Genomic DNA, 11,463 nt, shown 5'->3' on the forward strand with positions numbered 1-11,463 from the left:
TGCTCAGTGGTTCCTTCCACCGCCACCTGTAAGTACTATGCCAGAAGGAACCATTGAGATGGGCTCTCATTTTTTTTCTGGATTGGGGTGGCATTTGGCGGTGAGGGTGGCAGGAGAGGTAAGTATACTTCACAGGTGACTCTTTTATGAGCAATTTTAGTGGCCCCTCAGAGTCACTTTAAATGTGGCCCTTCCATCCATGTGTGGCAGCCATAAAGTACTGGAAGCGTCAAGCTCCTACGGTTCATGTGGGCCTCTCATTCCTATGACTGGTCCCTGCTGCTGAATTCCTATGATTGGTCCGTGCGGCTCATTCCAATGATTGGTCCGCGCAGCTCATTCTTCTGACTGGTCCATGACGCTCATTCCTATGACTGGTCCATCATGCTCATTCCCATGACTGGTCCATGACGCTCATTCCCATGACTGGTCCGTCACGCTCATTCCTATGACTGGTCTGTCACGCCTATTCCTATGACTGGTCCGTGATGCTCATTCCTATGATTGGTCTGTGACATTTATTCCTATGACTGGTCCGTGACGCTCATTCCTCTGACTGGTCCATGACGCTCATTCCTATGACTGGTCTCTGCCGCTCATTCCTATGATTGGTCCATGCCACTCATTCTTATGACTGGTCCATGCCGCTCATTCCTATGACTGGTCCGTGACGCTCATTCCTATGACTGGTCCCTGCCACTCATTCCTATGATTGGTCCCTGCCGCTCATTCCTATGATTGGTCCCTGCCACTCATTCCTATGTATGGTCCCTGCCACTCATTCCAATGATTTGTCCCTGCCGCTCGTTCTTATGACTGGTCCATGCCGCTCATTCCTATGACTGGTCCTTGCCGCTCTTTCCTATGACTAGTCTGCGCCGCTCATTCCTATGACTGGTCCGTGCCGCTCATTCCTATGACTGGTCCGTGCCGCTCATTCCTATGGCTGGTCCGTGCCGCTCATTCCTATAACTGGTCCGTGCCGCTCATTCCTATGACTGGTTTGTGCCGCTCATTCCTAGGGCTGGTCCGTGCCGCTCATTCCTATGGTTGGTCCGTGCTGCTCATTCCTATGGCTGGTCCCTGACGTTCATTCCTATGGCTGGTCCGTGCTGCTCATTCCTATGATGGTCTGTTCCGCTCATTCCTATGACCGATCCGTTCCGCTCATTCCTATGACCGATCCGTTCCGCTCATTCCTATGACCGATCCGTCCTGCTCATTCCTATGACTGGTCCGTGCCGCTCATTCCTATGACTGGTCCGTGCCACTCATTCCTATGGCTGGTCCGTGCTGCTCATTGCTATGATGGTCCGTGCTGCTCATTCCTATGACCGATCTGTTCCGCTCATTCCTATGACCGAACCGTTCCGCTCATTCCTATGACCGATCCGTTCCGCTCATTCCTATGACCGATCCGTCCTGCTCATTCCTATGACTGGTCCGTGCCGCTCATTCCTATGACTGGTCCGTGCCGCTCATTCCTATGGCTGGTCCGTGCCGCTCATTCCTATAACTGGTCCGTGCCGCTCATTCCTATGACTGGTTTGTGCCGCTCATTCCTAGGGCTGGTCCGTGCCGCTCATTCCTATGGTTGGTCCGTGCTGCTCATTCCTATGGCTGGTCCCTGACGTTCATTCCTATGGCTGGTCCGTGCTGCTCATTCCTATGATGGTCTGTTCCGCTCATTCCTATGACCGATCCGTTCCGCTCATTCCTATGACCGATCCGTTCCGCTCATTCCTATGACCGATCCATTCCGCTCATTCCTATGACCGATCCGTCCTGCTCATTCCTATGACTGGCCCGTGCCGCTCATTCCTATGACTGGTCCCTGCCATTCATTTCTATGGCTGGTACGTGTTGCTCATTCCTATGATGGTCTGTTCCGCTCATTCCTATGATTGGTCCCTGCCGCTCATTCCTATGACCGATCCGTTCCGCTCATTCCTATGACCGATCTGTTCTTCTCATTCCTATGATTGGTCCGTGCCGCTAATTCCTATGACTGGTCCGTGCCGCTCATTCCTATGACTGGTCCGTGCCGCTCATTCCTATGACTGGTCCGTGCCGCTCATTCCTATGGCTGGTCCGTGCCGATCATTCCTATGGCTGGTCCGTGCTGCTCATTCCTTTGATGGTCTGTTCCGCTCATTCCTATGATCGGTCCCTGCCGCTCATTCCTATGACCGATCCGCTCCACTCATTCCTATGACCGATCTGTTCCGCTCATTCCTATGAACGCTCCCTGCAGCTCATTCCTATGACTGGTCCGTGCCACTCATTGCTATGACTGGCCCGTACTCCTCTGGATGGAGGCCGCCATGAGTACAGACCAGCCATAGGACTGAATGGGCAAGCAGCACCTATGACCATTAGGAACTGGGCACAGCTTTTCCTGCAAGGGCCGTGTTCTGCCAGTCACTGGAGGAGCACTAAAGGTAAGTATTCTGGTAAGTGGCCACCACTCAGCGGAGAGAAGGAGCAACTTCAAGTGAAGAGAAGTCCTTCAAAGAGATCCGTCATTACAATAAAGATCATCAGAGTCTATGAGCATTTCATGTATTTTAGTCATGTAACCTCCCTTATGTAGATGTCCAAAAGCCCCGAGACTGCTGCGGGGTGCCGCCATCTTGGATGTGATGCCAGCAGCCTTAACTGTCACTCGAGTGACAGTCTATAGTACTCCCCTTCACTTCTCTCCTGGAGGGAGGTGAAAGGAGGGACAGAGGAGCTAGGCTAGCACAGGCAGTAATTAGACACTCCCAGAATTGGAGAGGGCTATGATGTGTAAGGAGGGAGGGGGCTGGCAGGGGGAGGGGGCTGTGCTAGGAGTGGAAGGGGCCTGGGCTGAGAGAGGGTGGGCTGTGCTAGGAGAGGACTTGGCTGAGAGGGGGAGCGGGCTATGCTAGGAGTGGGAGGGGACTTGGCTCAGAGGGGGAGGGGGCAATCTGCTTAGTGGGTGACAGGTTCTCTTTAAAGAGGAACTGTACTATAAAAAAATGGCGGAGCCGACCACCAATCAGCAGGGTCGGATTTTCCAGTGGGCGCAGTAGGAGTGGGGCCTATAGGTGGAAAGGAGGCGGCTTTTATCCCGCTGTAGTGACACATCTGTATTACCATTGTCCATTCATCTCATGATTTACAATGTAACAATATTTGAATATAGATCAGGAAGTCAGCGTGGCTTGTGATTGGTCAGTCCTGATAGGTGACAATCAGCTATCGTAGTTCAGTAACACAGAGGGCAAGCCGCGCCCTAGGCAGCAGTGCGCCCTAGGCGGCTGCCTAGATTGCCTAGTGGAAGAACCGGCCCTGGCCATATTTATAAAGCAGTAAATGTGACTTTCACCAAACATTCACTGGTGGAGTCAATCGCTGCCATTGGAAGCACATACCCGAAGAAGATCCAACTGCAGTGAATGTTTGTTGAAAGCCAGACTCACTGCTTTATAAATATGCCCACAGAAAGGAGTAGCACCCTTTAGCTCCCGATGCTGTAAGGAATGGAGCGTCAGCGGGCATTATACGATGTCACTCACCGATGTGCCGGGGTCCAGGCACTCTGCGTTCACCAGCATGGGGGCGGCTCCAGCCTGTGAAGAACAGAGAAGAACGTTGAACACATTTGTATCCTTCAAATACATAACATGAGACAGCGACAGTCAGGGCTAGAAACAGACCTCCACGTTGTGCGTTGTGGTGTCGTTCATCCTCAATGGCAGCCCAAAGTACTAAGGCAACGCAGCTCATCACGTCACAGAACACCACAATGCACAGTAATGTGTGAATGAACTGCTGGAACACAGCGCACATTCACACACGAGGAATAACACAACACGCACAACGGGGAAGTGTGAGCGAGCCCTTAACGTGTCCTTGTTTGCATATAAAAAACATTCACAGTCAACATAAGACTTTCTGGCATCAAGATTTGGGAATGTTCAATAAATCATAAAATGAACCAGATGTGACCCCAATCACAAAAATCTGCCATATCCCCTTAACATGTGAATTTCATTTCCTGTTTACATAAATCACTTCCTGTTACAACTCTCTGTCATTTCTCAGACACTTCCTGTTACAAGTGGCCATTTCAGCACACATTACACAGACACGGCCCGCTGTTGTCACCATCAGGAAACCCGCCCCCGAGAAATGCCATGGCAGCCATCGCTGGAGCGCATGTAGACAGGAAGTGGCTGCAGGAGATCAGCAGCACTGAGATGGAACAAAAAGTAAAAAACTGTTTCAAAGGCAACGGAGGTCGGAATCCAAAAGCTTGCTTTTAAAAAACAGAACGAGCTGCAGCCATATTGGCCACCGGCGAGTGCCGTCAACTTGGACGTCATACACATGTATGGGTGCCGCCATCTTGGACGCAGCAACATGGTGGTGCCCATACGAAGCAAATTATATGCCAAATATATTTTTCGTATAGTCGGGCATATAATAACTCTATATTTCGCTTCGGACGAACCGCCGAAACAACAGAATTTTGGGATTCAGCAAGTTCGTACGAATGCACATCTCTAGCTGTCAGGTCACGGTTGTAGATGTCTCCTGTGATAGCTTCACAAACCTTGTTGTTGGCAAAAAGTACAATATATGTTTGTGCAGCCCTGATCATCACACCTGTATAGCCTGGTTGGACAACCCATTCCAAAACCATGGCCATTGATTTGGAGTTCCCTTCCCCCCCTCCACGGCCAATAAAATGGAGATGGTCCCCCATGGTGACTATACCACTCCACCTATATGACATCCAATTCCAAAACCATGGCCATTAATATGCAGTTAGACCCCCCTATTTCCCCCCATGATCAGTAATATGGAGTTTTATCATCCTCCACTCTTCTGGCAAGTCTTTCCACAAGATGTTGGAGGGTGTCTGTGGGAATTTGTTTCATTGGTGAGGTCAGGTACTAATGTTGGATGAGAAGAACTGGCTCACAATCAGCGTTCCAATTCATCTCAAAGGTGTTCAGTAGGGTTGAGGTCAGGGCTCTGTGGAGGACACTCGAGTTCCTCCACAAAAACTGGTCACACCATGTCTTTAGGAGCTGGCTTTGTACACAGGGGACAGTCAAGGTGTAACAGAAAAGGGTCTTCACCAAACTTTGACCACAAGGCTGGAAGAGCTCAATAGTCTACAATGTCTTTGTATGATGGAGGATTACCAGAACCTTCACTGGAGACACCTGAACTCCATCATTTAGAGGGGGGTCTAGAGCCTTTAGGTCATATAGTGTATATATTTTGGCTTCATATACTGTAGTTGATGGAGGTAAATTTAAGACTTGCCCACAGGAGCAAATTAGCAAGAGAAAAAATGCATTGTGTGCCCAACATCAAGGTTTAGCTGTCCACTTATCTTCATCTATAGAGCACCCAGGCTACATTCTGGTAAAGTGTGCAGTGACTACTGCTGGAGGAGATTTTTCCTTACTTCCTGTTTGGTTAAACCCATGCTCCATGGTGGAACAGAAAAGGGTCTTCGCCAAACTGTGACCACAAGCCTGAAAGAGCACAATTGTCTACAATGTCTTTGTATGATGAAGTATTACCAGAACCTTCACAGGAGACACCTGAACTCCATAATTTGGAGGGGGGGTCCATGTACTTCTGACCATACAGTGTATCCTTGTTGTTGGATGTATATTATGTTATACAGGGAGGGCAAAATGAACATTGTCAGCCATTTCTTTCTGAACTATTCCATAGCAGAATCAAGGTCCAGGAATGTCATCAAATACTCCATTCTGTGCATAAAATACAATGTTTCAGCCCTTACTCATTAAAAATTATTAATAAGCGGCACTGTAGCAAGACAATTGGTGTCAGACTTGAAAGTTATGCAGAGAAAGAAAGTGACAGCTTGTGAAATGATGAAGTGCAGAAATGTGAACACAAATATGTTCTGCCTTTCTAGAGAGCTCAGCAGTCATTAAAATTTTGACACATATGAAACATGTTGCAATCAAATTAGTTTACTATGCAAAGCAATTAAATAAGTCCGCCTGTGTATGAGTGAAAGAGCTGAACAGGATAACCGACCGAAAGGAAACATAACGGTGATATTATCTGAAGTGCAACATGGGAATTATGAATAGGTCTGGGCCTCCAGGGCAGTAGGACTCCGTGAAAAGGTCTGATAGATGCATTCACATCTAGATTGGTTTGGATGGCAATACCAGATACTTTATAGCACACAATATGGCCGAAAAGTTGTGGACCGCTGACCACCACACACCTCTATGACATCCATTTCTGAAACCATGGGCATTAATATGGAGTTCCCCTGAACAATGGTCATTAATATCCAGTTGTCCCCCTGTTGTGTCTCTACCATCCTCCACTCTTCTGGGAATGCTTTCCACAAGATTTTGGAGGGTGCCTGTGGAAATTTGTCCCATTTGTGAGGTCAGGTGCTGATGTTGGATGAGAAGACCTGGCTCACAATCAGGGTTCCAGTTCATCCCAAAGGACTTGAGGAGGTCAGGGCTCTGTGCAGGACACTTGAGTTCCTCCACACCAAACAGGTCATACCATGTCTTTATGGAGCTGGCTTTGTACACAGGGGACAGTCATGGTGGAACAGAAAAGGGTCTCCATCAAACTGTCACCACAAGGCTGGAAGTGCACAATTGTCTACAATGTCTTCATGGATCATGGACACCTGACCATCACACCTATATGAGCTTGTTGGACATCCCATTCCAAAACCATGGCTATTATTATAGAGTTGGCTTCCCTCTGTGGCTATACTATTCTCCATTCATAGTCTACAATGTCTTTGTATGATGGAGTATTACCAAAACCTTCACTGGTGACATCTGAACTCCATCAATGTGGGTGTGGTTGACATACGTTTGGCCATATAGTGTAATTTTTAAATTGTAATTGGCTGAAATTATTGCCCCAAGGCCAGGCAGATTCTATGCATGGATTTTTTTCTTACATTGGTTTATTTTATATTCTTTCACCGCACTACAAAACTGTAGAATTGTGGTTTGGTTCCAACAGTGGGGGTGGGGATGATGAAAAGTTTATGTCTTCATGTGGTGCTCTTAAGCGCATAAAAGGAAGAGTTTGCTGTCTATGGGATTTTGTGAAGGGAGACAGCTGACTCTTAGCAGGCTGGTCCTATGCCTGAGGGATCGTACTGACTGCCAGCTGGAATTCCCGAAGGGAGCATTACGGAAAGGGCACCTAGTAGCTATACAAGCCACTAATATTTTGAAGAAGTTTGGAAAACATATTGCTGGAGGCATCAGACCTAACAACTGGCAACAATTTTAAGAAGTTATATAAAGTATGTTCTGCCCATATCCAAATCCTCTGATACTCTTTTATTTCAGTGTCTGCCTTTGTATGATTCAGCACACGCAGGGCCGTCCCATTGATGGGGCAGACTGAGGTGGTTGCCTCATGTGGCATCTCATTGGGGGGCGTTTGGGTGGTGGTAAGTTGCAGCCACAGCGTCCCAGGTTGCTAAGAGCTCCTAGCAACCTGTCATGTCCTGTCTGCCATCCCGCCCAGTTCACTGACGTCACTGGTTGCCAGGAGCTGAGCCGGGCTTTCTGGCTTGTGTCCTGCCAAGCTCCTGGAAACCGGTGACGCCAGTGAGCTGGGCAGGATGCCGGACAGAGGAGCTGACAGCACGGTCCGATGTCCGAACCTCCCCCCAAATGACAACTCAGCACAACAACCGTACACTTGCCCCCCCCATTTCCCCGAGACCATTCCCTGTCAGCACTACCCCCCTCCTTCCGGAATGACAGCACATCACCTTAGGTGGCAAATACCTTAGGCACAGCCTGTGTATAAGTCACTTGATGACTTGGGATGAAGTAATGGTTAGAGTTCTCTCTTCATCCCCCCAGCCTGACGACTGGAAAACGAAAGAGAAGCAGAAGACTGATGAACTAGTCTCTCTGCTCACTCTGTTCTCTCCTCCTATCAGCATGTTCCTTGTCAGCATACATGCATGCTCACAAATCTGACTGGCTATCAGTCCTGCCCCTCCCTCTCTCAGATACCAATCAGATTCAGGTATTTACTCTGCTGGTATTAAAAACAAATAATGGTGTATTAATAAAAAGCTGCATTTTAAAATTGGTCAGGATAAAGGTTTGGGGGGCTGCCATCGCTGACTTGTTTTTGTAGGTCCCAATCTGTTTAGTGAGCCCCTAATCTGGATCAAGCAAGGAGCCAGAGAAGTACGGAGATGCCTATTCTGGGTTCCAGGTCAGCAGTAAGTAGGGGATCAAGAAAGAAGTCAGCAGTGACCGCTCTGCTATTCACATTCTAGGAGTTCCTTTTCATGAATATATTAATTATTATAAAACATCCTCTGCAGCCCTGATGAAGGGGTTTGTTTGGACCCCCAAAAGGTGTTGGCTTCTTGAATCCAATGAAATTGACTTTTACACATTTACACTACAAACATCTGTTCAGATTTCTTTTGGCACCCCATATACACCTAAAATTGTGACACCTCGGCCTCCACCCCTGACCATGTTGATTTTGTTTTGACGTCACCCTCATTCCCCTATCAAGGCAGGAGGCACACCAACTGCTCTCAAGGACTCCATCACTCACCTTCATTGGATTTCTTCTATTTCAGGGCCTGCTTCCCATATATACTGGGATATAGAATAGAGAGGAACTGAAAGTCTATTTTATGAGGCGTTCTGTCAGAGAGGTCAGTATCAATACCACTTAGGCCCCATTCACACTTGGCGATTCGCAAATCGCGCGTTTGACGCGCGATTGGCATTTTGCGCGACATCGCGCAAATGCTTGCATTGAAAAGCATTGAATCGCAGCAAAATCCGCTCCAAAAAGGGTCCTGATGTAGCGACGCACGACCCGCGACAGCAGGACCCTTTGCCCCATTGCCATGCATTGGAGATGGAGCAGTAAATAGCAGTGATATCGCGGGAATTACCGCGCGATAAATCGCTCAGTGTGAACGGGGCCTTAGGCAATCATTGTAGTAAGAAATGAGAAATACAAAGGAGGGTCATCTTCTTCTAAAGTAACAATTCTTGGGGTTACTGGTGTCTTCTATCTGTCTCATTGCTTTGCCTTCTTTCACTATGTGTTTTTAGAGATACATTGTTCACAAGAACTACAGAAAGAAAATATTTTGGGGGTGCTTGTTTCAGGTAATAGCAAAATAAGTAAATAGTGTGGCCTGGCAGTATGAAAAATGAATATAACTTAGGGGTTCATTACTAGAGGGATCTCCAGCAGGAGGAAGGAGGTCCTGATCCCTCTATATAGATCTTTATTATCACTAGAGGGATCTCCAGCAGGAGGAAGGAGGTCCTGATCCCTCTATATAGATCTTTATTATCACTAGAGGGATCTCCAGCAGGAGGAAGGAGGTCCTGATCCCTCTATATAGATCTTTATTATCACTAGAGGGATCTCCAGCAGGAGGAAGGAGGTCCTGATCCCTCTATATAGATCTTTATTATCACTAGAGGGATCTCCAGCAGGAGGAAGGAGGTCCTGATCCCTCTATATAGATCTTTATTATCACTAGAGGGATCTCCAGCAGGAGGAAGGAGGTCCTGATCCCTCTATATAGATCTTTATTATCACTAGAGGGATCTCCAGCAGGAGGAAGGAGGTCCTGATCCCTCTATATAGATCTTTATTATCACTAGAGGGATCTCCAGCAGGAGGAAGGAGGTCCTGATCCCTCTATATAGATCTTTATTATCACTAGAGGGATCTCCAGCAGGAGGAAGGAGGTCCTGATCCCTCTATATAGATCTTTATTATCACTAGAGGGATCTCCAGCAGGAGGAAGGAGGTCCTGATCCCTCTATATAGATCTTTATTATCACTAGAGGGATCTCCAGCAGGAGGAAGGAGGTCCTGATCCCTCTATATAGATCTTTATTATCACTAGAGGGATCTCCAGCAGGAGGAAGGAGGTCCTGATCCCTCTATATAGATCTTTATTATCACTAGAGGGATCTCCAGCAGGAGGAAGGAGGTCCTGATCCCTCTATATAGATCTTTATTATCACTAGAGGGATCTCCAGCAGGAGGAAGGAGGTCCTGATCCCTCTATATAGATCTTTATTATCACTAGAGGGATCTCCAGCAGGAGGAAGGAGGTCCTGATCCCTCTATATAGATCTTTATTATCACTAGAGGGATCTCCAGCAGGAGGAAGGAGGTCCTGATCCCTCTATATAGATCTTTATTATCACTAGAGGGATCTCCAGCAGGAGGAAGGAGGTCCTGATCCCTCTATATAGATCTTTATTATCACTAGAGGGATCTCCAGCAGGAGGAAGGAGGTCCTGATCCCTCTATATAGATCTTTATTATCACTAGAGGGATCTCCAGCAGGAGGAAGGAGGTCCTGATCCCTCTATATAGATCTTTATTATCACTAGAGGGATCTCCAGCAGGAGGAAGGAGGTCCTGATCCCTCTATATAGATCTTTATTATCACTAGAGGGATCTCCAGCAGGAGGAAGGAGGTCCTGATCCCTCTATATAGATCTTTATTATCACTAGAGGGATCTCCAGCAGGAGGAAGGAGGTCCTGATCCCTCTATATAGATCTTTATTATCACTAGAGGGATCTCCAGCAGGAGGAAGGAGGTCCTGATCCCTCTATATAGATCTTTATTATCACTAGAGGGATCTCCAGCAGGAGGAAGGAGGTCCTGATCCCTCTATATAGATCTTTATTATCACTAGAGGGATCTCCAGCAGGAGGAAGGAGGTCCTGATCCCTCTATATAGATCTTTATTATCACTAGAGGGATCTCCAGCAGGAGGAAGGAGGTCCTGATCCCTCTATATAGATCTTTATTATCACTAGAGGGATCTCCAGCAGGAGGAAGGAGGTCCTGAGATCCTTTGTTAGACCTCATTTAGAATACTGTGTCCAGTTCGGAAGACTTCACAGATATTGGTTAGATAGAACGAGTCCAGAGACGGGCAACGGGCAACAAACGGGCAACAAAAATGGTGAAAGGCCTGAGAGACTCCAGGACGTGTGAATAAAGTTCAGGAGGGCAAAATTTACAATATGGAACCTACAATAAGCAGAGATCAGGAACACAGGGACATGACCTCAAATTAGTGGGAGGAAAGTTTAAAGCTATCTGGAGAAATTTTTATTTTACTGAAAGAGTAGTTGATGGTTGGAACCGACTTCCAGCAGACATAAGAAGTGAATTTAAAGGAGAACAATGAGCCGAGTGAAAATCACTCAGCCTCATATTTCGAGCCGATGTGTGACAATGAAACTGTCACACGTCAGCTCAATAGATCGGGAAGTGAGTGAACACATACCGTCACTCGCTCACTTCTCCATCCTATCCCTGCAGAGAGCCGTGACAGTCAGTCACGGCTCCCTGCAGGGATTCCCCCCCTCCCCTGTCCGATCCTCCATCGCTGACTGGCGGAACGGACGGGGAGGGG

The 11,463-nt window shown here is 47.5% G+C and overlaps 1 protein-coding gene across 1 annotated transcript in view; it reads right to left on the reverse strand.

Annotated features, from left to right (window-relative positions):
• The window catches only part of LOC108800178 (disks large homolog 3-like), a 33,441-nt gene that overhangs the window by 6,461 nt on the left and 15,517 nt on the right, over nucleotides 1-11,463 (reverse strand). Inside the window, exon 2 of the mRNA XM_018572133.1 lies at nucleotides 3,543-3,596. Within this exon, the coding sequence (XP_018427635.1) occupies nucleotides 3,543-3,596 (54 nt within the window). The remainder of the gene's footprint in view (nucleotides 1-3,542; nucleotides 3,597-11,463) is intronic.

Source organism: Nanorana parkeri, unplaced genomic scaffold, assembly GCF_000935625.1.
Source record: "Nanorana parkeri isolate BGI_ZX_2015 unplaced genomic scaffold, ASM93562v1 scaffold1946, whole genome shotgun sequence".
NCBI classification, from domain to species: Eukaryota; Metazoa; Chordata; class Amphibia; order Anura; family Dicroglossidae; genus Nanorana; species Nanorana parkeri.